This window comes from Erinaceus europaeus, chromosome 10 (genome assembly GCF_950295315.1).
Source record: "Erinaceus europaeus chromosome 10, mEriEur2.1, whole genome shotgun sequence".
Lineage (NCBI taxonomy): Eukaryota > Metazoa > Chordata > Mammalia > Eulipotyphla > Erinaceidae > Erinaceus > Erinaceus europaeus.
Window position 1 is genome coordinate 6779517 of NC_080171.1, and position 27295 is coordinate 6806811.

Genomic DNA, 27295 nt, shown 5'->3' on the forward strand with positions numbered 1-27295 from the left:
TTTTTAAAAATAAAACACACACACACACACACACACACACACACACACACACACACACACACATCTCTTGAAATGTGCCACCATTAAGAAAGTGTTTTCATCAGAACAGCATAGGAAATCATAGATGAAAAGACTGTTTAAGGCACAAACTCTCAGCTTAAATAAGTCATGCCAAGACAGCAACATAGAGGGTAATATGCAGATACTTAAAGGGAAACTACAAATATGAATGCGGGAAATACTTAGGATGTGATAATAGTATAAAGAAAAAGAAAAAAAAAACTCAAAGTCGTATCTGATGTGATGAGAGCATTGCCATGTGAGAGATACATACATGAGAATGAGGACACAAAATATAAGCGAGTGAAAAATCTCACATTTGTTAAGAGTTTTCAGACATGGAACTAACTATGTTCCTCTGTTTCTTATATGTTGTTTTTAGTCCAAGATTACGTCTACAGCCTTCTGTTGACTGCAGCATTCATTTTCGGAGAGACAGAGCTATAGGTGAAGTGTAAGTCTGTTTTCTTGCTACACAGTTCTACTAGAGTGTCTGACAAGATCATCTCATCAATGGGGTTTTGAACCACGGCTTAGAAAATGTGTTCAGCTGTGACCTGTTTGAATCCTAAGGGTCCTCTACACATGCCGGAGCACAAAACCACACTCCTGTGTGCATTAGGCTATTGAGTCCTTAGTGTCAGATACCCCACACTTTCAGGATTAGCTGTAACCCTGACAGATGATATGAATGTGGTCTCATCACTGGTCAGCACTAGATTTTGTTCAAGTTAGTGAGGAAGATCGCTGAGCACTGAGTTCCAAGGTTTGTAACCCCAGGATAATAACTTTGTATGATTTGAATCAAAAAACTATATCTTTCCTCAAAAATGAAAATAGAAATGCAAAACCAAAACTTCCCCAAATAACCTAAATGAACGTTGTACTGATTTTCCTTAGGTGTATGGTTCATGAGAACCAGTGTAAGAGGCAGTGACAACTTCTCTATTCTTCCAGTTCATGGACTAATAACTAATACAAAGATTTGGCCTTACCTACATATGCTTCACTGATATGTACTTTTTAAAAAAAATTTATTTATAAAAAGGAAACACTGACAAAACCATAGGATAAGAAAGGTGCAACTTTGCACAATTCCCACCACCAGATCTCCGTATCTCATCCCCTCCCGACAGCTTTCCTATTCTTTAATCCTCTGGGAGTATGCACTGATATGTACTTTAAATTGATGATGTGACAATGTGATATGAATATTCATCAAAAATATTTTCTCCAATCATCTGGGCTGGCTGGCCCACTTGTACTCGCTCCCCCCCCCCATTAAAACATAATAAAATTATGGGCTGAGTTGAGCACACACATTACCATATACAAGGATCCAGGTTCAAGCCCTGGTCCCCATTTGCAGGGGGAGAACTTCACTGAGCGACGCAGCAGGTTTGCAGATGTCTCTCTTTCTCACTTTCCATCTCCCCTCCTCTCATTTTCTCTCTGTCTCTATCTAAATCAATAAATAGCATAAAATGTCTATATATATATCTGCTTATATATATATATTATCTCTTGTGGTGAGTCGGTATATATGTGGTATACAATGTCAAAATGGAGTCAGTGAGAGTTAATGCTTAAGATCTGACATTTTAAAATTATTTTTCATTCATAAAATGTATTTATTTATTTGAGAAAAAAAGAACCCGAGCGTCACTCTGATACATGTGATGCTGGGGAACAAATCCAGGACTCCATGCTTCAGAGTCCAACACTTTATCAGTGAAAGAAAGCTACTCTTAGCCTTTTAAATTTACTTATTCATGTATTTTTCAGAGAGAGGGAGGGAGAGAGGGAGAGAGAAAGAGAGAGAGAGAGACCACAGCACCAAAACCTCCTTCTCAATGGCTGGGGCTGGGCTCGCAACTGGATTGCACAGACATAGAAAAGTATCACATTATCCAAAGAAGATACTTGATGGGTCCTTGCATTCTAAGTAATACTGAAAGGAGAGATATGTGAGTCACTGTTCTATCCCCAAAAGTTTTAAATGATATAAAATAGAAAATTACAGGAGACAAGTAAAATGGATTTCAAAGTGACCATAAGCTCCTAAATTAATGGAGGATGATAGGAATCCTTTTTTTTTTTTTTAATAATCTGGAATTTGTCGGGAAATTGTGAGGATGTGGTTGAGCTTGTCAGGGCTTGACTTGAGGGGACATCCATCCTGTCAGTCTCTCTCTCTCTCTCTCTCTCTCTCTCTCTCTCTACTGAGAGGTCAAGCAAGGAGGGACAAACCCCCAAGGTTTGCCTCCTCTTATCAGACTCCCAGCCTCACAAAGCACCCTGCATTCCTGATACTACGGCCTGCTCCCTTACTATCTACATAATCATTGTTTTGCCTGAAAGATCCCCACCCATTCCATTCCTTTGATCTATCTTCTTTCTACCCTCAAGACCCTCCCTGCCTGCAGGGTATTATTAATCCTACCAGTTAAAACCCTCGCAACAGTTGCTAAGGAAGTTCCTACCTTTCTCAGCCCCTTTTGCCTTTCTCCGCCCCTTTCCAAACCACGTCAAGCCATTTCCGTTTCTGACTTGCCATTTCTGAGTCCGACTCTTAAAAGCCTGGGCTCTCTGATCAATAAAGGACTGAATCGCCTCGCCACCACCAGCTCTGTCCCTGGGTCATCTCTCTCATGTCGCTGAGTGAGTAGCAGCCCAGGCTGACTCCGGTCATGATCTCTCCAACCCAGAGAGTATGTGCCAGAGAAGAGGCATCCCCACGCTAGCCCAGCAGGTATTCCCTGCTTCTCCTTTGTTTTTATTATCAGAAATTCATGTTGGTTTACAGAATTCCATGTTTAGAAACCGCTGTGCACACACAGCTCACCGCCCCCACCACCACTAAGTATGCCCTTCCTTTCCTCTGATACTAACTGCCAAAGTCTGGGAGACAGCTGGGCTACTAATTTCTTCTGCCAGTTTGTTTTCTCTGGTTAGCTATATTCCACCTAAGAATGAAACCATCTGGTAGCTGCTTCCCAGATCTTTACTCACTTCACTTAGCACCAGACACAAATCTTTAAAGGAACACCTTGGTTGTGACCCATAAATGTTGTTTGTTTTTCCCCCCTGAAAATATCCAGACACTGTCCATGCCAGGTTAGTGCCCTAAGGACTTCTAATTGTACCTGACACCCTTTGTGCTCCATTTATCTACAGTCTCATCTGGCCTGTTATCCAATGAGCAGATTCAGTCTCTGTTAAACTCACTTCCTTCCAACTTTAAATGTAAAATAAAACATAGCCAACCTTAAAGAATTTGAAGTTGGTTTTTTTTTTTCTTTTTTCTTTTTCTTGTTCTTGATATCCATCACTTTCTTGGCCCTGCTTCTGTTTCCTCTTTCTCATCAGATAGTTTTAACTGAAACGTATCCCCTGTCTAGGGATGGTTCTAGGTACATCTTCCATAGCCTAATAGTATGCTGATGTATTCTTATACGCAAAGACAAATATCCATTATTTCAAAAAGAGAGTGGAGTCTGTGATAAAGAAATGAAAAATGGACTTAGGTTCAAAACCCCTGAGTGAGTCTACTACTATTACACAGATTGCAAACACACCATCTCTTTCTTTCAGTTTTTCTGTTAGCTGAAAGGACATAAGTCCTGAGAAAGTCTTTTCAGAAGGGGCTGGGTGGTGGGTCATCTGGTTGAGTGTACAGGTTACAATGCCTAAGGACTGGGCTCCAGCCCCTGGTCCCCACCTGCAGGGGAAAGCACTGCAAAATGTGAAGCAGTTCTGCAGGGATCTTTCTGTTTTTCTCCCTCTCTACCTCTCCCTACCCTCGCAGTTTCTGGCTGTCTCTATGCAATAAATAAAGATAATAATACAAATTTTAAAAGTATTTTCAGATATCATGATTATTAACTGCTATCACTATCACATTACTGGGTTTATTACAAAGAATTCACCCATAAATAAAAGATTCTACATACTAGGAAGAGCAGTCTTGGTATTTCCAGTGTCCTCTGCTTGTCAGACTTAGAATGAGTATAAATTATTTGAAAAGGGAATAATGATACTCTTAGGATTCTTAGTTTTTACTTAAACAAAAATAATTTAGGAGAAACATCTGCTCTGAATTTACCCTTTCAATAATTTTCACATGGTGTGTAAGGGCTGGACCACTGGAATGAGAACTGTTAGAAGTATCTATCAAACACCTGGAGCAAGATAGCAACAGTCCCTTACCTTGCCGTTTCATCAATGTCAATTTAAAAGCAAACTGACAATTTTAAATTTGAAGGTATGAAATTCATACAAGTTGATTAACTACTTTGTCTAGATGATGGCCAATGGGCTCTTAATGATAAAAAGCAAGAGAAATAACAGGCATAAATATAAGAAGATAATGTTTGAATATAGTAGTAAGGAACTTGCTATTAAAGTAAAAAAGCGCTCAATGCCCTTGTCCTTCTTTTTCTCAACAACAGTCATTACTTTCTAATACTTGAATTGTTTTCTCATTAAAGACCTAAGTAATCATGACTGAAATGATTTGTCTCAGGTTTCCCCATTTAATTCCAAGGGTTGGGTCAGGTGTTGGCACACCTGGTTGAGTGCACATGTTACAAATGTGTTAGGACTTGGGTTCGAGGCCTCCCGTCCTCACCTTCAGGGGAAAAGCTTCACAAGTGGTGAAGCAGGTCTGCAGGTCTCTCTCTCTCTCTCTCTCTCTTTCTCTCTCTCTTTCTCCCCTGATCTTCTTGATTTCTGCCTGTCTCTATCTAATAAATAAAGGTAGTAAAAAATAATTCCAAGGGACATGATGAATTTAAGATGAGGCAAATCAGATTTCAAATGCTTCTCAGAAAATAATGCTTCAGAGAAACTAGTATATGAAATCATTTCTACTTTAATGCCTAATATAAAGGACATACTCTGTGTTTTTTAATAAAAAAAGAACAAACATAAAGAATTCTATCTACAGTAAGGCTGCTGACCTTTCAAAGCCTATAGTACAGAGAATCTTTACGAAGTCACTGTGGTACCATTAGGAATTAATGCGGTTTCACATTACTGAAACATGAGTCAACACAAACAGAATGAATTTTATAATGAGTCTTTCAAAGATTTTTTAAAATCACTCACTCGCAGGAAAATTGTATCTTACCTTGGAAATGTAGTCCATTTGTCTTTAAGTATGAACTTGGGATCATAGCTAACAAGCTCCCTCAAAGTGTGATGACAAATAATACTGGCTCTCTCTCTCCTCTTATGTCTTATAAGAGTTTGCATCCCTTGGGAGTTGGGCAGTGGGTTAAGCGCAACGACTGGCCTAAGAATCCTGGTTCGAGCCCCCGGCTCCCCACCTGCAGGGGAGTCGCTTCACAGGCGGTGAAGCAGGTCTGCAGGTGCCTGTCTTTCTTTCCCCCTCTGTCTTTCCCTCCTCTCTCCATTTCTCTCTGTCCTATCCAATAACAACAACATCAATATCAACAACAATAAAACAAGGGCAACAAAAGGGAATAAATAAATAAATATTTAAAAAAAGAGTTTGCATCCCATACAATTGTTTTAAAGTACTGCAAAACAACTAAGCAATTACACATGATTTCTAATTAAATAATTTTCATTTTAGAATGAATAACAGTAACAGGTCTGGCCAGACCTCTACTGCAAACAAAAAGCATGACACAACAATAATCTAATTCCATGTAATGAATTTCATTTTGTTTCTTTATTTTCTTCTTTTGGATCTATGCTCCGCTCCCTCAAGGAAATATCCTGTGGCATAGATTTTATGAGATCTTAGGTTCAAATTTGGTTTCCAACAATTAGCTGTGTAGCCTTGAACAATTCATTCAATATCCCTTGCCTTCCATTTCCTCATTTATATATTAGAAACAGTATTCTTAGAAGCTTTAGTGAGGGGTTAAGTGTGATAATATACATGAGAAGCTTAGGGGCCAGGGGATAAAGCTCACCAGGGACCTTCCCATGTGCCATGCCCAATGCCCAGGTGGAGCACAGCAATCGTCTGTGGTATCTCTACATAGAGATATCTGGATAAAAAAGTGGGCGCCAGGTAGAGGCACACCTGGGTAAGTGCACTCATGCCAGTGCACAAGGATATGGGTTCAAGTCCCTAGTCTCCACCTACAAGGGAAAGCTTCAAGCGGTGAAGTGGTACGCAGTAAATGTCTCTCTATCTCTATCTCTGCCTCCCCTCTCAATTTCTCTGTCTCTATTCAATAAAAAAGAGTGGCCCGGGGCCAGATGGTGGCACACCAGATTAAGCACACACAGCACAGTGCACAAGGACCCAGGTTCAAGCCCCTGGTCCCCACCTGCAGGGGGAAAGCTTCAAGAGTGGTGAAGCTGGGCTGCAGGTGTCTCTCTGTCTCTCCCCCTCCCTATCTTGCCTTCTCCTCGCGACTTCTCTGGCTCTATCCAATCATAAATAAATTAAAATATTTTTAAAAAGAGTGGCCCATCCTGATGAAACTGCGCATGTGAGGCTCCGACTTCACCAAATGAAAGCAAAGCAAAAACATCCAGGAGAGAAGCTTAACATGCTGTCTAGAACACACCAGGAGATGGACAGAATGCTTTTTTACCTAAATGCCTTCACTTAATTTTTTAAAATTTCTCTGGTGGTCATTTGTTTCTTATTAATGTATCATACTGTTAGTTCCCTGTTATTTGACTACCTTTTAAGCACCAGAGGCAGCAAAACAAATGTTTAGTGAATAAATGAGTTCATTTGTCTGTGTTGAGTACTGCTCCACCCTCTAGTAATACCTAGAATTCAGCAGTTAACACTGGAGAGATTGTGGGGGCAAAAGAACCCTCCTGCACTGCTGGTGGGAATGTCAATGGGCCCAGCTTCTGTGGAGAGCAGTCTGGAGAACTCGCAGCAGCTACAAGTGGACCCTCCCTATGACCCTGCAATTCCTCTCCTGGGGATATAGCCTAAGGAACCCAACACACACCCATCCAAAAAGATCTGTGTATAACTATGTATAACATTTATGAGGTCCTAATTTGCCTTTTTCCTTTCAGCTGTTAGTTCTTTTATTTATCAGCAGACTTAATTCAGAAAAAAAAAAAGTGAAAAGACACTTATAGCAGGAGGTCCTAAAATAGCCAGAGCCTGAGGACCTTTCCATACAGAAGAGGCACATTATGGCCAGGTGGTATCTTGGCTCGCTGCATACTGGCTGACCGAGACACTTGTGGATGACCTTTCTGGAAGCCAGACCACGTCTGTCCATCTCTAAAACCCAGGCCCACACACCATGCTTCTCCTTCCAGTGACTGACTGCTATTACCTGTGAATTATTTCTGGACACCAAAGATAACTACGGTCAGGTAGTCTTCAACGGGGCAGGTTCAGGGGTCACATTCAGTGGAGGATTTTCCCCATGAACAGCCCTCCGCTTGCAAGTCCCACTCACTCTACAGAAAACCAGCGAGACCTCTAGCCAAGCCTTTCCGGCTATCCTTTCATCATGTTCCTGCCTTCAAATAACAACTCTGATGTCAAAGTATGCACTGAGAACAGGTGTCAGCAGTTAAGCAGGTAAGGAAACAGAGCTTTTCATATTATTACCTTTATAATCTTTTTTATTTCTCTCCCCCTCTTCTCTCCATTTCTCGCTGTCCTATCCAACAACGATGACATCAATAACAACAACAATAATAACTACAACAATAAAACAACAAGGAAACAAAAGGGAATAATAAATTTTTTTTTTTAAAAAAAAGAAAAGCAATAATCTTCTTTTCTTTCCCCCTGTGACTATCAAAGGAACTCCTGCTTTCTAAGACAAATGCCAAACACAACATCTTCTTGTAACAACTTCATGGCTATGTAACAACTTCAGGGCTATTAATATCGCCATTCCACATAGCAGGAAATCTGATTTATAAATGGATTCAGAAGATGGTCCAAGCTGATGAGTATGAAATGGTGACAGAGTGGACTAGGAAGTGGGACAGTGCTGGAGTGTCAAGTGTGAGGCCTGAGTTTGATTCCTGACACTTCATTTCCAGGATGATGCTCGGGCTATCCCAACTTACTTCTTTCTCACTGCGAAATAAACTTAAAGAAGGAGTAGGGACACAGAACTCATCCTCTGGTTTAGATCATCTGGACTCAGTGTTCAGTTATTATTATTATTTTTTAAAGGGACACTTCTTTTTAAAAAACTTTTTTATTACCTTTATTTATTTTTTGGATAGAGACAGCCAGAAATCGAGAGGGATGGGAGAGGGGAAAAGAGAGGGAGAGAGACAGAGAGACACCTGCAGCCCTGCTTCACTGCTCACGAAACTTTCCCCCTACAGGTGGGGACTGGGGACTTGAACCTGAGTCCTTGTGCATTGTAACACATGCGCTCAACCTTGGTGTGCCACCACCTGGCCCCAGTTATTATTATTATTATTATTATTATTATTATTATTATTATTAATTTGTGTAGGAAGCTCCGTCAAGTGCTATTTGCTTAAATAAGGTGACAGACATTGCCCCATAATATTCTGTTATCATAAACTGTGCTCCTTAGCTATTGGAAGACTACATCCATAATTCGTAGGCAACTCCTAGTATCTTTTAAAATAGTCACTTCATTTTTACGCCTGTAGAATTTTTTTAAAAAGTAGGGAGTCGGGCAGTAGCTCAGCGGGTTAAGTGCAGGTGGCACAAAGCGCAAGGACTGGCATAAAGATTCTGGTTTGAGCCCCCGACTCCCCACCTGCAGGGGAGTCACTTTACAGGAGGTGAAGCAGGTCTGCAGGTGTCTGTCTTTCTCTCCCCCTCCCCCTCTGTCTTCCCCTCCTCTCTCCATTTCTCTCTGTCCTATCCAACAAAGATGGCATCAATAATAACAACAATAATAACTACAACAATTCTTCTTCTTCTAGCGTTTGCCCGTCTTCCGTAGCCAGTCAACAGCATCAGGTTGAGCCTGATGTAAAGTTTCGAGACCTCCTTTGAATCTGGAGAGGTGGCAGTCGTTGACAATAAAAAACAGCAACAAAATGGAATAAATAAATATTTTTTAAAAAAGAATTTAGAAAACTAATACCAAGTTTTGCTTCTGTCTTACAAGTATAAACATGACTGACCACTTAGAGTAAAGTCAACTATCTTTTATTTGGGTTATACATAATGTTTTATCCACTACTGCCTAACGATGCAAAAAAGCTTCATATATATATATATATATATATATATATGTAAAAGATGTCAGAATACACTATTTCCCTATGATAGATCAGAACTTTTTCCCTCCCCAACTTCTGATCCTGACCGTAGGCTTTAAATTTTGACTTTAATATAATTTCCTTTGTCTTGCAACAGGAAGTTCAGATTTAAAGTAATAAAATACAAATTTCCCTCACTGCAATTCAGATGAAATCTAAGGAAAATGAGCCTTGGAAAATGAACTCATTGCTTGCTGCAGTATCACGCTACATAATCAAAGTAGTTGAGAGTCTTTATTCTTGGAAAAGTTAATTCATGTGATAAATGCTAGGGTTCTCCAGATCAGACATGCTCTAAATCCTACACACTTCATTCTTAGTATGTGTTCTACAATTTTTGAAAAGTTATTTCCTTTTTAAAAATGTTGTAATTTTAAAGCTGCCATTATTTATAACTGTTGTGGAATCCTTCCCTCCAAAGAGGAGACATTTCTTGTTTCACCCTTTTACCAATTACATACATTAAGTACTTAAGCATTTATTGAATAGAAACTTGGATAAAATATAACAAACTATTTATATTAGATAATGCACCTATAAAAAAAAAAAGAATGTACCCAGAAGATATAATCAGGAACAAACTATGGAGAATAATAACTAGCACATTTTTGAAACGTACAAAGAAAATTAAAAATCTCGGAAAAAATCTTACTAGGTTCAATTTCAAAGAAATTTTGGTGACTGAGGCTTGGCTTCTAAGCGTACTATACATTTTATAATGACTCAGCATTTCTATGTAATTAAAATTTATGGCAATACAAAAGTGAACTTTCCAAAAGAAATTAAAAATGCCTGAGACCAAGATAAGTGGTGTGTGTTTTTAGGGAAATGCATATGAATTGCATGTTATTTCTTCTACTACCTTTGAAACTATGTTTTAAAAAGTATTAGGCCAGGGCAGCAGGGTAGCAGCAGTGACTATTTTTATAGAGTCTACCAACAAAATGAAAGCTACAGGTTAACAAAACACATTTAACATTTACCTCGCAGGCACTGGGAGTTTAGGGCAGAGAACAGAAGCTTTTGAACTTGTGGTATATTCAGAAGGCTTTAGGTTGTAGCTACATAGTAATGAGCCTGTTGAAAGAAAAGTTATAAGTTAGCCAGCAGAATACAGTCTAAATACATTCTTCTATTAATCCACCTTACTATTTTGGACATGCTAATACTAACATACAGTTTTCAAATATTACAGAGTTTGGAAGAACCTGATTTTATCTACAGTATCAGATTTCAATCATTTAAAACAAAGTTGTTGGGTAATTTATTTATTTTTATTTATTCATTTATTTTTGCCTCCAGGGTTATTGCTGGAGCTTGGTGCCAGCACTGCGAATCCACTGCTCCTGGAGGCCATTTTTTCTCATTTTTGTTGCCCTTGTTATTATTGTTATTGTTATTGCTACTGGAGTGAACAGAGAGAGGAGGGCAAGGCAGAGAGGGAGAGAGACCTGCTTCACCACTTGTGTTGCCATCCCCCTGCAGGTGGGGAGCCGGGGGCTCAAACCGGGACCCTTACGCTGGTCCTTGTGCTTTGTGCCATGAGCGCTTAACCCGCTGTGCTACCGCCTGCCCCAGATAATTTATATAGAAATTTGAATTAGGGGCCAGACAGTGGTGCACCTAGTTAAGCGCACAAATAGCAGTGCGCAAGGACCCGGGTGCAAGCCCCTGGTCCCCACCTGCAGGGGAGAAACTCACAAGTGGTGCAGCAGGGCTGCGGGTGCCTGTTCCTTTCCCTCTCTGTCTTCCCCTCCCTTCTCAATTTCTCTCTTTCTCTAGCCAATAATAAACAAACAAACAAATATAAAAGAAAGAGGACCCGCGTAAGAATCCTGGTTCGAGCCCCCCGCTCCCCACCTGCAGGGGAGTCACTTTACAGGCGGTGAAGCAGGTCTGCAGGTGTCTGTCTTTCTCTCCCCCTCTCTCCATTTCTCTCTGTCCTATCCAACGACGACGACATCAATAACAACAGTAATAACTACAACAATAAAACAACAAGGGCAACAAAAGGGAATAAATAAATAAATATTTTTAAAAAGAAAAATATTTGAATTAGTAAATGAGGCGTACTAACAAGTAACAAAACTACTTAAATTGAGTATTTGTTGTATTCTCTGTCCTGTACTCAGTTCATGTATTATAGTTAGAGAGAAAATTATAAATGACCAAACTCTATGAACAATGTCTTCAAACAACTAAGCCAAAGAAACATTGTATAAGACTCTCCCACTGAAGAAGCCAAGAGTTTTTGTCAGTATAAGCCCTATCCTGCGATGCAGCAGCAGTCACGGACTCTCATGCCAACAGGGCTTGCAAGGGACCGCTTCCCTCCTCCTGCCAAGCTGGGAACGCTGCAAAGTCACTGGTCGAGTTACCTCCTCTCTTAATTCATGCCTATATGTATGTAATTTACTGTGACTTTAGAAAACAGACATTTCACAAGCCCACTTTGCAGATGAGAAAATAAAGGCTAAGAGACAAAGCAAATAACCTGCCAAATGATAAAACTAGAGCTACAGTGAAATTCCAGATCTTTTTTAAAAAACTTTTTTAAAAAGATATTTATTTATTCCCTTTTCTTGCCCTTGTTGTTTTATTGTTGTAGTTATTATTGTTGTTGTTACTGATGTCATCGTTGTTGGATAGGACAGAGAGAAAATGAGAGAGGAGGGGAAGACAGAGAGGGGGAAAGACAGACACCTGCAGACCTGCTTCACCGCTTGTGAAGCGACTCCCCTGCAGGTGGGGAGCTGAGGGCTTGAACTGGGATCCTCCGTATGCCGGTCCTTGTGTTTTGTGCCACATGTGCTTAACCTGCTGTGCTACAGCCTGACTCCTGAAATTCCAGATCTTTAACTACAAAATTCATGCTTAGCTCTACATACTGTCTCTCATTTTCAAGTATTCCACATTAAGTATTTAAAAGGATTATAAACAGACTGTCAGATAATAAATGACTTTTTTTCTTATTCAAGAAGTAAGAAATAGCACGTGTCAGTAAACCAAAGAGATGGATAAAACCACTAAGAGGATTTCCAAAATTTAGACAGTTTTAAACAGATTAAGTTTAACTTTAGCTTGGCTATGCAAACAGCCATTGATTTCACTAACTACATGCTGAAAATGCATCTAAACAACAGATCAAATTCATATGAATGCAATTCAGCAAGTCCTTTATTGTAGTGGCCAGCTAGTGGTGTAGGATAGAAACTAGAATACAGTAGATTTTATTTTACTAACGGAACATTTTATACTATTACAAATTTGGCCAAATACTTTGGTCATTAGTAATAAATAAAACAGCACTGCATTTACATTTTTACAACAGAACAACTGGAAATACAATGTGAAGTAAACCTGTCAGATTTTAACTTGAATTGAGTAATAGTAGAAACATCATATGAGGCTGTGAGAAGGGAATAGGAAGGAATACAGGGGGAAGACATTGGGATAACAACACTGGGAGGGGCGGGGGTAGATAGCATACTGGTTCTGCAAAGAGACTCTCATGCCTGAGGCTCCAAAGTCCCAAGTTCAACCTCCCCACCCCACCACCACCATAAGCCAGAGCTCAGCAGTGCTCTGGCTAAAAAAATAATAAATAAAATTTAAAAAATAAAATAAATTAAAAAAAAAAACAAAATCAGGAGTAAAATAATTTCATGTACATTTTGTCCTTATAATCTAGAGAAGTTTTAGGAATCAACAAAAACTCACCTTTAGAGTGCCAGGTGGTAGTGCAGCTGATTAAGTGCACATGGCGCAAAGTGCAAGGACCGGCATAAGGATCCCGGTTCGAACCCCCGGCTCCCCATCTGCGGCGCGGGGGGGGGGGGGGGGGGGGGGGTTGCTTCACAAGCGGTGAAGCAGGTCTGCAGGTGTCTCTCTTTCTCTGCCCCTCCGCTCAGTTCTGACTTGTGGTGGTGCCGGGTATTGAACCTGGTACCTCGGAGCCTCAAGCAAGAAAAGTGTTCTTGCACAGTCATTATGATGTCTCCATAGCATGCAGAGTTAGTTGATTCAAGCAACTTGGTAATGAAAATATTTTTAAATTACATGGTACTGTCCTTCAGCTAAAGATAGAATTCATTGAAAAATAAGCTTTTGGGAGTCAGGCGGTAGCGCAGCAGGTTAAGCGCAGGCAGCGCAAAGTGTAAGGACTGGCATAGGAACCGGGTTCGAGCCCCCGGTTTCCCACCTGCAGGGGAGTCGCTTCACAAGTGGTGAAGCAGGTCTGCAGGTGTCTGTCTTTCTCTCCCCCTCTCTGTCCTCCCCTCCTCTCTCCATTTCTCTCTGTCCTATCCAACAATAACAACAGTAACTACAGCAATAAGACAACAAGGGCAACAAAAGGGAATAAATAAATTAAATAAATATTTTTTAAAAAAGACAAATAAGCTTTTGTAATTATTTTTGATTGTTCTTTTCCATCTTAATGGATTTTTAAGGTTAAAAATGAATACTAATATTAAGCTTATAAAATTACTATCTTTCCTGCTTGAACTAGGAAGAGTTTATAAGAGGTAGATTTTACCAACAGCAAGTTTAGGAAAAACTTGACAACAATGGCAAACAAGCTCCAGATTAATCATCTAACAGCTGACAGTTCGATGCAACTATTCATGAAAAAAAGGTAGCACAATTTTTTTTTTTTTTTTTGGTCCCAATAACTATGCGCTGTTGACTGGCTACGGAAGAAGGGCAAACGCTAGATGAAGAAGAAGAACTATGGGTCTCCCAAAGTGATCAGCAACTTTCTTATCTGAATTTTCAACTCATTTCTTTCAGATTCCAAGAAGGAATTGATTTCCACAATATCAAAGGCCCCGATTAAAGCACTTTGTGTCAGTGTTGCTAAGCACACTGCTCCATTTGAATTCAGTGAATATCAACTCCATCACTACACTTTCTACATTAAAAAAAAAGAGGTCACAGAGTGCAAGAGTGAAATTTTATAAATACTTTTCAGGATATTGCTCAATGAAAGGATAATAGCCTTATCTCTGATGGTATTCTGGGAAACAGGCCAGCACTAAATAGATCCTGTACTAAATAGATTAAAGGAAAATGTTCCATACAGTGTGTGAGTAGCAATCCTAAGAAGCCTTACACTGCTTTCTGCTCAAAGGGTTGATGGACCTAGAAGTTTCAAGAACATTAAAGTAATTCAGTCACGGCAAACATTTTATAGTACAGTTTCTTTCCATGTTTATTAGCTAATGCACTTTATCCCGATGGACATTTTAAAAAGCAAGTATCTGTTTTTTATAGTGTAAATGCAAATAATACTAAGTGCAAGATATTTTGATCGTAAAAGACAGTTTATCTTCTAATGTAAAAGCTAGGGGAAAAATGGTCTTTGAGTCATGAGAAGTCTAAAACAAAATCTATACATGTTATAGATTGGAGAGATAGCATAGTGAATATGCAGAAAGTCTTCCATGCCTATGGGACCAAAGGTTCCAGGTTCAAACCCCAGTACAACCAGAAGTCAGTCTAGCAGAATTTTGGAAAACAGCAGTGGCAGCAGTGAAACTTACATAAACTGCACCAGAGGCAACAGCCAAACGCTATTCAAATGTCATCAAAATGAGTGATCATAGGAACGTAACTTGTAACTTGGCTATATAAACATTTATCTTGTGGGAGTCGGGCAGTAGCACACTGGGTTAAACGCACACAGTACAAAGTTTAAGGACACACACAAGGATCCCAGTTCAAGCCCCCAGATCCTCACCTGCAGGGAGGTTGTTTCACAAGTGGTGAATTAGGTCTGCAGGTGTCTATCTTTCTTGCTCCCTTTCTATCTCCCCCTCCTCTCACAATTTCTCTCTGTCCTGTCCTATGAAACAGAAAAAAATGGCTACCAGGAGCAGTGGACTCAGTGCCAGTGCTCAGGTATCACTGAGCCCCAGTGATTTTCCCTGGCTGAGAAAAAAAAATCATCTTGCTAAACAGTTGCTGCAGATTCTAGAATGTTTAAGTGTTTAATTTCCAAATGCTTTATAAAATTCAGTTATTTATCCTTTTTAATTTATTGGATAGAGACAACCAGAAATCAAGAGGGTAGAGAGAGAGAGACAGAAAGACACCTGCATTCTTGCTTTACCGTCACAAAGCCTTTCCCCTACAGGTGGGGACCTGGGGCTTGATCCCATGCCTTTGTGCCTTGTAACACGTGTGCCCAACCAGAGGCACCACCACCCAGCCCCTTCAGTTATTTCTTGTTTAGCTCACTACCACTTATAACAACTCCTCTAAGAGGTATGTTTCCATCATTACACACCAAACATTACAAAGGGGGAGGAAGCATTACTTTTAAGGTTTGGGAAGCAAGTACTTTCATGTCATCTGATTATTCCTGATAATTATAATCAAACAATACTTCAACAGAATTTTGGATGGAAAAAAAAAAGGCAACAAGAAACAAACAAACAAACATGTGTTCTGCAAATACCTCCAAAACAGTATGTCAAGCAAAGCGTTCCATCGGCTATTCTCCAAATCTCTTCTGCTTCCTTGTGCACCTTCCCATCCTGGTCAATAGCTACCACGTACAAAAAGCTCCAAGATGAAGTGTACAAGTCTCCCTACGTCTTCTGCTTCCTTCCCCATCCTGTTCAAGACCCTTAAGGGCCCGGGGAATGGGGTCCATGGCAGAGAACCACCTTCACACGTGCACACGTGAGGATCTGGGTTTGATCCTTGGCACCACATGGCAGCCACAGGAGAATTCTGTGCATGGTGAAGAGGCATTTTGTGCTCTCTACCACGCCCAGCCCAACAAATGCTAGAAAGTTGGGGTGGGGACAGAGAGGTGACTCAGTAGCAAGGCACATACATAAGAGCCTGGATGCTGGATTTGATCTCTGATCAAACTGCACCAAAAGGGACACTTAAGTTACCAAGACCTGACAACCAGACTCTTGAGCTCTTCCTGGGTCTCCAAAGGCTTTCTTATTCCCATTCTGTACCAAACCACTCAAAGGCTATTAGTGAAAATAAATTCTTGCCTTCAGAATAAATTCTAAACACCTTGGTCTCAAGGGCCCCCTAAGGAGGTATCTGCCTAAGATACCTAGGATAAACCTCTTATTTATTTATTTATTTATATTGCCACCAGGGTTACCACTGGGGCGCAATCCTTGCACTACGAGTCTGCCCTCTTGATGACCATTCTTTCCTCTTTTTTTTCCCTGCTAATTTTCATTAGATAGGATAGAGACTGAGAGAGGAGGGGATGATAGAGAGATAGAGAGAGAGAGAGAGAGAGAGAAAGAGACACCTGCAGACCTTTTTTCACCACTTGTGAAGCTACCCCAGCCCCTGCAGGTGGGGACCGGGGGCTTGAACCTGGGTCCTGGCAGTTGGTAACACATGCATTTAACTGGGTGCACCACTGTCCGCCCCCAAATGACTTAATATTCTTGCTGCTTAACAAGCTCCTAGGCTTGTTTACATGCTGTGTCCTCTGCTTGAGCTGGACTCCGCTAGTATTTGAGTGAATGTGTCAAGTTGAGCAAAATTTCTATCAACTACACAGCCTTCACTGGACATGCTCAAAACAAAACCACTGTTGGATTCTATTATAAAACAGAGCATGAATTTTCATTGGGGGCTTATATTCAACTTGTCATTTTACATCTAGAATGTCTATTTTTGGACAACGGTGGCCTTGGGCTTTTGAAATATCTGAAATCCCTACCTTCTGGTACACAGACAGCATTCAAAAGCCATCTGCTAAATCTACCAGACATCCTAAATGGAAAAGAAAACAAAATATCAATCTTTAACCTCTTCTATTTTGTTCTTTATAAAAGATATATTTATTTGAGATACTGTGAGAAAAAGAGCTACGGAGACAGGGAGACAGAGAGAACACCAGATCATCAGTCTGACACGGGTAGTACTGGGGGGGTTTGAACTCAGGACCTCTGACTAATTACCAGAGTGATATTTGTAGGATACACTAACTTTTTGAAGAATTCCTTTCTAAAAAAATGATTTAGAAATAGTTGTTAACAAAAAAGAGTATCAATGTAGAATGTTCATTTTGAAAAATAAATGGCATTGCCTGGTGAAGTCCAATTAACATCTAAGTAGGAAAGCATTATATATTTATATGCTGGCACAACGCAGAGATTTTTTTTTTTTTGCCTCCAGGGTTATTAGTGGGGCTTGGTGCATGCACTATAAATCTACTGCTCCTGGAGACCATTTTCTTTTTTTATCCATTTTATTGGCTAAGAAGAGAGAAATTGAGAGGGGAGGGGGAAAAACAAAAAAGAGATGAGGAAGGGAAGTCAGACTGTAGCACAGCGGGTTAAGCGCACAAGGCACAAAGTGTTAATGGACCAGTGTAAGAATCCGGGTTCCAGCTCCCAGGGTGCAGGGGAGTTGCTTCACAAGTGGTGAAGCAGGTCTGCAGGTGTCTGTCTTTCTCTCTTCCTCTCTGTCTTCCCCTCCTCTCTCCATTTCTCTCTGTCCTATCCAACAACAATGACACCAATAACAACAACAGTAACTACAACAATAAAACAAGGGCAACATAAGGGAAAAAAATAAAATAAATATTAAAAAAAAAGAGATGAGGAAAGAAAGACACCTGCAGATCTACTTCACTGCTTATGAAGTGTTCCCTCTGCAGAGACCCTTCCCACATCAATCTCCAATAAACAAAGAACAGCATAGGTACGCTTGCAATTTCTAAGAAGCACCCATCGCTACTTGGTGATGTGACATCATATCTCAGCCATGACCGGTACAAGCTAGGAACACAAATATCATTTGCTGAGTTAATTTTGAACATCTGTGTGAAACACTACTAGGTAGTACAGAAGAGAAGAGGAAGTTTGACTACTAAAACACAATGCCATTAAACATTAAGGACTCTGAGGTGTATGTGGTTTATCTTTGTATTTCTTATTCATACTTAAATATTTAGGAAACAATAGTGTGTGGAGGGCCTGAGTGATGGCGCAACTGAATGAGTGCACATGTTACAGTGTACAAGGATCCAGGTTCAAGCCCCTGGCCACCACCTGCAGGGGGGAAGCTTCCCTCTCTATCACCTCTTTCCTTCTCGAGTTCTGGCTATCTCTATCCAATAAATAAATAAATATAATAAAAATTTAAAAAACAACTTAATAATGTATTTTTTTCTTTTTTTTCTGCTTTTTTAAAAAATTTTTTATTTAAGAAAGGATTAATGAACAAGAACATAAGGTAGGAGGGGTACAACTCCACACAATTCCCACCACCCAATCTCCATATCCCATCCCCTTCCCTGATAGCTTTCCCATTCTCTATCCCTCTGGGATCATGGACCCAGGGTCGTTGAGGGTTGCAGAATGTATTCTTATGATGTTCAGCTATGTTGATTTCTAAGGCAACTTAAAAATGCTTTATTCACTAGCTTAACATATTTGCATAATACTTAAAGAAACAACGACAACCAGGTGCATATTTGCATGTCAATCCGACTCATGTGGCAGAACTTACACCTTGATTCTCACCCGCTTTCTTCTGCTTCCCTCTCAAAGCTCTTTGTAACGTGGCCGCAACTTTATATAAAGCTATCCTGGTTTCCAGTTGTTTCTCTCCAACTTTCTTCTTTAGTTGCACACACTGGGCAACGGAGGCTTTCTTCACACTTAAGGGTCTGAGGTAATTGGTCCTCTTTCTTGTCTAAGCACAATAGGAACTGCAGAAACCTCATTACAAAACGGGCAGCTGTTCTGTTCTTAAGACTCAGAAAAACCAGGTGGGATCAGAAAATGGGATCTTGAAGAGAAGCTGGTACCCCTTTCTTCAGTGTCACCACATATTTGGTGGTCTTTATCCAGCCTCTCAAAGACAGCTCAGGATAAACAATGGGAAAGAGTTTTCTCTTTTTTTGCCACTAAGGTTACTGCTGAAGTTCAGAGCCTGCACAATCGCATGGCTCCTGGCAGCCATTTTATTTTATATCGAGGCTGAGAGACATAAAAGAGACAGGAGAATAGAGAGGTACCTGTAGCACTCTCTCCTGCTTGTAGGATGCAGGAAGGGGACAGGGCTGGGGCAGTGGAGGGCTAACCTGGGCCCTCAACTGAGCTCTGAGCATTCTACCAGGCGCACCACTACCCAGGCCCTACTGGACATAATTTTTTTTTAAAGCCACATTTCTCCAGATGAGCAAATCTAGGCTCACAGAGGGTATTATGCCTTTTGTGCATCATGGCAGAGCTAGCGATGAAGTTAGAATTGGAATTCAAGACTTCACGGGTCCTGTGCTCTTTCCACTACCTTATGAGGTCATGAAGCACTGGGACAAGAACGCGGCCAGTCTGCAAGGCTGTTGTCCTTCAGTCCTCAGCGGGTTAGCACTTGAACCCAAGACCCTCTACTCAGACTCATGAGTACCTGCCCACTTGATGAGTGCGTAACTTAACATGCCAGGCTGTTTTCTGGCCCGCTTAGAACTTTTGTTCTTTCTGTCTGAGAAAGAGGAGAAGGGAGGAGAAGTGGGCAAGAGACACCAAAGCAGAGTTCCTTCAGGCATGGTGGTCCTTGATGCTCCCATGTGGTGTCAGTGAGGGGACGATGGAGGGGGATGATGGGTCTCGGGCAAGGTATGGCGCACAGATGCTTTATCTGCTGAGCCGTCTCCAGGGCCTCTCGGTTGTTAAGTTTCCTTGATGATTTACTTAGCAATAGGTCAAATTTACATTCAGTCACATAACAGTCCATGAAGTGCATGTGTGTGTGTGGGGGGGGGCAGTGGCATACTCGGTGGAGCACACATCACCCTGCACAAAGACCTGACTTCAAGCCCCCAGTTCCCATATGTGGGGAGGAGGGAAGTTTCAGGAGCAGGGAAACCATGCTTCAGTTGTCTTCCTTTCTCTCTGTTTTTCCCCTTCCTCTCAATTTCTCTGTTTCTATCACAATTCATTAAAATATATATATGTATATTTAATGAAGGAAAGGGATGGGCATTAACTTGGTGGCCCAATGTCTCACCGTTGATCTCTGCAAACTTCTGAACGTCACTCAAAGTTTTCAGTTCTTGTCTTGGACATGCTGACACACACAGTGCTACAGACTTGATCTTCCGGTTTATCAAGTCCAGATTGCATGGATCCAAAAAGAACACGTACCTGAAGCATGGAGAAAAAGACTGGCAAGTCATTTCACAAAACATGTTCTGCCTAACTATACATCTGACTAGATCTAAATACAAAGAATGCCTATTCTGAACTCCTTGAAAAAAACTGACCATAGATGTACATGCTATAAGTTTAAACATACAAACTAAAAAATATATATTTATATAGTATGTATGAGAAAAAAAATTGCTTATATGGTATGAGGACACTGTCAGATTTATATTTTTCATGATAGTTTTTTCTTTCTTTCTGACCAAAGCACCAGTCAGCTATGACTATGGTTGTACTGGAGTTTGAGCCTAAGACCTTTCAGCACAAGTCCTGTAAGTTATTGCTACCTTATCTTCGTGGCAAACTATTTTTCTACAGTAAAACTTTTGTTCTGTGCAGGCTGGGGGTATGGATCCACCAGCCAACACCCATGTCAAGCAGCGAAGCAATTACAGAACCCAGATCTTCCACTTTCTGCACCCTCAAAAGAATTTTGGCCCATAGTCCCAGAGGTCTAAGTGATAGGGGAAGTAAAGCAGTGGCCCTGTACCCCCCCCCCCCAATTCCACCAGAACCCGGAAGCATTTGTTATCAGGAATTTTGTTCTTATACCATCAATGAAAGGGAAGTGAATCTGGAAAACACCAGAGGAAGCCAGGTCCTGGTTTTCTTATCTGAGAGAGAAAAGGAAAAAAGGAAGGCCATCCAGGACTCAGAAAGGAAGTGATGGTGGGAACATTAAAAGAAAGGTAAAACACATATATACAGACACACAGCTACAGGTAGTAATCATAGATTCAGCCCAGATCAGTGACCTTGGGAGAACCACTGCAGTTTCCAATGGAGGTGATGAAGACACAGAACTCTGGTGATGAGAACCCTATGGGATTATGCCATCATCACCTTATGATTTGGTAAATCAATTATTAAATCACTAATAAAAGTTATTTTTAAAAAATGTGTTCAGTGTATCTTATTATCTGAAATAGTTTACTTAAGTTTTATAAGTAATTAATTTTAGCCTTTTTGGTTAATTTTATACCAAAAGAATACTGGAGTTTCCTAGGATTACAAGACAACAGGAACTACAACTTGGTTATAAACTTCCTTTAACAAGTACATACTCACAAATTAATTAATGTAATTCCAAAACTATGTAAAATTGAATATATAAAGTTGAATGGAAACCAAGAGAACTTTATCAACAATTACTACAAATCATCTCTGGATATTAGAATAAAGTACTTTTAATTTTCCTTTTTAAAAAATATTATTTTTTTTAAAGATCTCTTTATTGGGGCTGGATGGTGGCACGCTTAGTAGAACAAACCCATTACTATGGACAAGGACCAAAGTTCAAGAACCTGGCCCCCATCTGCAGGTGATGGGGGAAGCTTCACAAGTTGTGAAGCAGAGCTGCAGGTGTCTCAGTCTCTCTCCCTCTCTGTCTCTCCTTTCCCTCTCAATTCTCTCTGTCTTTAACAGAAAGAAAAGATTGGGGGAAATGACCCCTGAAAACACTGAATTCCTGTACAGGCACCAAGCCCTAGCAATAACACTGGCAAGGAGAGAGAGAAGAGCGAGAAAGGATAGGAGAATATTCATCAATTGGAGGGGGGAGAATCGATCATCACTCTGACACATGGCAATACTGAAATAGAACTTGGCACCTCCTGTTTGATAGGCCACTATTTATCCACGCTGTCACTTCCTGAGGTGCAATTTTCCTTTTGGAAAACATCTTCATTTTACTCATTTCAGGAGAGAGGGAATCAGAGCAGTGTGTGGCCGGCACAAGCAGTACAAGGACTCAAACCTGTAAGTCACACACTCTACTGCTGAGGCTATTCCCTGGCTAGGCTTCTGACTGTATCTCTGACTTCTTAGAATTCTCATTTTTTTGTCTAGAAAGAATACAAATTATTTTTTATTTGAGACAACCACAGTAAATAATGTTTATTGAAAAGATCTGTTTTTTTTTTTTTTTTTTAAAAGGAATATGGGCCAGGCAGTGGTGCACCTGGTTAAGCGCCCTTATGCAGGTAAATAAATCATTACATTAGTTTCAGCTTTCACTTCAAATACAACAAACTCTAGGTGGTAACTTTATCTTATTTTTTGACCATGAAACAACCAACTCTCAGATAAATCTGGTATTGGCAGGCCAGACTTCTACTGTAACTATCCAGTCTGGACTTGGGTGTTTTTCAACCAAGACGAAGAGAGATGCCAGGTAAGGACATAAAACATCTTGGTGAGGCTCCTTAGAACACTCAGCCTGTCACTCTGCTGTTAGCCAGATGTCTGCGAAAGGAATGGGGCACATGAATTCTGAGAGAGCTTATCTGAGGGCTCTTGCTTACACACCTACGCCCCATCTTTTCAGGGTAGAGAGAGACTACTGCCAGGAGCCAGGCAGTGACACACTTGGTTAAGCGTACACATGACAGGGCGCAAGGATCCAGGTTCAAGCCCGTAGTCCCCATCTGCAGGTGGGAAACTTCATAAGTGGTGAGACAGGGCTGCAGATACCTCTCTCTCTGTCTCTCTATCTCCCCCGCCCCTCTCAATTTCCCTCTGTCTCTATCCAGTAATAAATAAAAAAATAATAATAATTAAAAAAAGAAGTTTCAAGTACTTTAAAAAAAAAAAAAGGTCAGAGCAAGATGATGCTAAGTGAACTGATTCTGTCAAAGAGGCAGAAGCGTGGTCTGGGAGGTGGTGCAGTGGATAAAGCATTGGATTTTCAGCCATGAGGTCACAAGTTCGATCCCTGGCAGCACATATACCAGAGTGATGTCTGGTTCTTTCTCTCCTCCTATCTCTCTCATGAATAAATGAATAAATTCTTAAAAAAAAATAAAAGAGGCAGAGGGGCCAGCTCAGCCTCTAGCACATGCAAGGTCCTGGCCACCACACGGGGGAGAACGTCACACTGTTTCTCTGTTCTCTCATCTATCTCACTCTGTCTTTTACTTCCTCAGATTCTTAACCTCTATCTTAAAATAATAATAATAATAATAATAATAAATGATAATGATAATAGCATGGGGGAAATAATTATACAAAAAGACTTTCCAGAATGATGGCAGAGGAGGACCTAGTGGGGCTTGTATTGTTATGTGGAAATGCTACACATGTACAAACTATTGTATTTTACTGTTGACTGTAAATCATTAATCCCCGATAAAGAAATTAAGAAAACAAAAAAAGATTTTTCCATGTCCAAGGCTCCAAAGCCACAGGTTCAATCCCCTGCATCACAAGCCAAAACTCAGGTAAAATTCAATCAGCTGATAAATAAGCAAATATTTTAGGAGGACTAATGATAATAATCCACCCTGAATTCATAGAACCTCAGTTATAAGCCTGGTGGGGAAAATGTAAAAATGGGTTAAACGTCTAGTTCTGCCTTCACCGTCTTTAAAGGGGAAGGGAAAGTAAAGAAAATGAAATTTACCAAGAATTCAGTCAGTTTGGGCCACTGAACATCTTAGGTGCTTTCCTCAAACATCTTATCCAACAAGAGGAGTCTAAAACCTGGACAACTTGTCAAAGGCCACACTGACTCAAACCCCTGGGTAGAGACACTCCCAAGTCTTTTTTTTTTTTTTTTAAACAACTGCTACTTTAACTCAAACTAGAAATTAAAAATAAACAGTGAGGAGTAAGTTAAAGACCAACCAAGTCAATTGGTTGACGAGGTCAGGTCAATCCTTCCTCGACTCTGATAGTGTTGTCTTTGAAGCATGATACTGTGAGAATGCTTCATGCACTTAGTGATCATTAAGAAGCCAGACTTCCCTGCACAGACGACCCCATCAATGTGTCCTGGAGCTCCGCTTCCCCAGAACTGGCCCCACTAGGGAAAGAGAGAGACAGGCTGGGAGCATGGATCAACTTGCCAACGCCCATGTTCAGCAGGGAAGCAATTACAGAAGCCGGGCCTTCTGTATCTCACAATGACCCTGGGTCCATGCTCCCAGAGGGATAAAGAATAGGAAAGCTATCAAGGGAGGGGATGGAAGATGGGAGTTCTGGTGGTGGGAATTGTGTGGAGTTGTATCCCTCTTTTTAGTTTAATATTTATTTATTTATTCCCTTTTGCTGCCCTTGTTGTTTTATTGTTGTAGTTATTATTGATGTTGTCATTGTTGGATAGGACAGAGAGAAATGGAGAGAGAAGGGGAAGACAGAGAAGGGGAGAGAAAGACAGACACCTGCAGACCTGCTTCACTGCAGGTGAAGCGACTCCCCTGCAGGTGGGGAACCGGGGGCTCGAACTGGGATCCTTACACTGGTCCTTGTGCTTTACGCCACTTGCGCTTAACCCACTGTGCTACTGCCCGACTCCTGTATCCCTCTTATCCTATGGTTTTGTCAGTGTTTCCTTTTTATAAAAAAAAAAAAAGTATTCATTTAGCTGCCTGCTCCTGAGACAGACCTGGGAAATTCAAAATTCATAAAACAAGCAAACAAACAACAACAAAAACAATAACAAAAACCTCTTGGATATAAGTAGCTTACAGTCTAAAGAAGAAGAGACAAAAATACACACTCATGGGGCCGGGTGGCAGTGCACTGGGTTAAGTGCACATAGTATAAAGCACAAGGACCCACTCAAGGATCTGGGTTTGAGCCCCTGCTCCCCACATGAAGTGGGAGGGTCACCTCAAAAGCAGTGAAGCAGGTCTGCAGGTGTCTGTCTTTCTCTCCCCTCCTCTCTCAATTTGTCTTTATCCAGTAAAATGGGGGAAAAGTGGCCAAGGAGCAGTGGATTTGTAGTTCAGGCACCGAGCCCCAACAATAACCCTGGGGAAAAAAAAAAAACACAGCACAGAGAGTTAGGCAGTGGTACCCCTGGCTAAGGGCACACGTTACAGAGCCCAAGGACCCAGGTTCAAGCCCCTGGCCCCCAGCTGCAGGAGGAAAGCTTCAGGAGTGGTGAAGCTGGGCTGCAGGTATCTCTCTTTCCCTCTTTAAAAAAATTTTTTAATGCCTCCAGGGTTATTGCTGGGGCTCAGTGCCTGCACTATGAATCCACTGCTCCTGGAGGCTATTTTTATCTCCATTTTTGTTGTCCTTGTTATTATTATTATTGTTGGATAGGATGGAGAGAAATCAAGAGAGATGGGGAAGACAGAGAGAGGAAGAGAAAGACAGACACCTGTAGACCTGCTTCACTGCTTATAAAGTGACCCCCCTGCAGGTGGGGAGCCAGGGGCTTGAATCGGGGTCCTTGTGTGGGTCTTTGTGATTTTTGCCATGTGCGCTGAACCTGCTGTGCTACCGCCCAGTCTCCCTCTCTTTCCCTCTTTATCTCCCCCTCCCCTCTCAATTTCTCTCTGTCTCTATCCAATAATAAATACATTTAATTTAAAAAATTAAACACACACACACACACTCATTTTAAAATCATGTGATGTGTGGCAGTGTTGTGATCTGTTGATATGGCAGAGGAAAGAATGTCATTCTGTACACAGGACACGGAGTAAGAGGGATTATTACAGAGAAAGAGAGAGAGAGGGAGAGTGTGTGTGTGTGTGTGTGTGTGTGTGTGTCAGTATCTAAACCCTATTTTGTAAATACATAGGAATTTTCCAAACAGATGTGGAAGAAGGCCTTTTAAGCAAAGGGGGGGGGGGGAATGTATGTATAGGAGCATAGAAACAAAAAAAAAGCATTAAAAAAAAGTACAAAAAATAAGTGCAAGTAATCTTCTAAGATGATCTACAGGATGAGGCATGGAAGGATGGCGTACCAAGGAGAAACGGGATGGGACAGCCATGCTAAGAACCCGGAGAAGCCTACAGCTCCATCCCACGAAGCAACATGCTTTGAAAAGGTTATGGCTTATGGCTGAGTGACGTTACCTCTGGTGTTGTTACCAGGTCCTCAGGTTGGAGGGTGGAGAAGAGGCCAGGACAGGGCAGTGCTGCTTCAGTGATGAGGGCTGCCATAAAACTGCCTCCTGCTGCCATGACAACGTGCTGGGGCAAGGCTTTCTGGGAGTAAAAGGTGGCCAGCAGATACTAGGTCTGCTGGCCACCTCCTGCCAAATTTGGCGTCTCTCCTCTCTAATCAGAGCTGAAACTCTGTGGCACGAAAGCTGGAGAGCCGGCTGCAAAGTCCCTCGGTCACTGTCTACTCTGGTGGTTGCTGACATGTGTTTCACCCAGGGGAATGAAGATGGAGTCTGATCATTTTTATGATTATTACCTCATATCAATTTACAAGGTAGATAGGCTCTTCCACAGACTATGTCACCGTTAGTGAATCACACCACAAGGAACACCGAGCACCTGCGAAGGCTTCTGCTGTCCATAAGGACAGACTGCAGAGAAGCTTGTGCTCACCCGGTGAGGGGTGCCAACAAGGCAAGCCTAATCATGCAAGCCAGGAGACTCCAGCTGCTCCCCCAAAGGCTGTGCTATATCAGAAGCTGTGGATCCAGCACACAAAAACTGGTACAATTTAAAAGAACCCAGGAACCCTTTGGAACATACCTACAATGAACTTCCCAGCTTCTTCCCACTGATCTGCTTTCTGTTCCTCAAATATTCCTCATTACACCCTCGGGTTCTGGGCACGTTTTTCTCTAGAAGACTGACAGTCAAGTCAATGAGCACACCCTCTGCACCTAAAGTAGTGTCTGAACTAAGCAAGGCGCTCCATCTTTCCTGGTTGAGCTGTTAAGTGGATGCACATGGCCTAAACCTTAGCCAAGCGGTGTAGGGGGTAGAGGAAAAGGAAGCAGACATTTTAGGTAGCGATGAATCTTCTCATGCATTCAACAGAAATTGATTACACACCTTTGCAAGATGCAGGGCAAACTAAAACAGCAACACAGAGGACTGTCTCCC

General features: G+C 41.2%; 1 protein-coding gene and 1 long non-coding RNA gene across 4 annotated transcripts in view; one reads left to right on the plus strand and one right to left on the minus strand.

Annotated features, from left to right (window-relative positions):
- The window catches only part of LOC132540822 (uncharacterized), a 478519-nt gene that overhangs the window by 334164 nt on the left and 117060 nt on the right, over nucleotides 1-27295 (plus strand). The gene's annotated exons all lie outside the window — the stretch shown is intronic.
- SLC44A1 (solute carrier family 44 member 1) overlaps nucleotides 1-27295 on the minus strand; it is a 200347-nt gene that overhangs the window by 87531 nt on the left and 85521 nt on the right. For all 3 annotated transcript variants that reach the window (XM_060199059.1, XM_060199058.1, XM_060199060.1), the window contains 2 exons: nucleotides 20296-20432; nucleotides 10272-10365 (listed from right to left, as the gene is read on the minus strand). In XM_060199059.1, the coding sequence (XP_060055042.1) occupies nucleotides 10272-10365; nucleotides 20296-20432 (231 nt within the window). The remainder of the gene's footprint in view (nucleotides 1-10271; nucleotides 10366-20295; nucleotides 20433-27295) is intronic.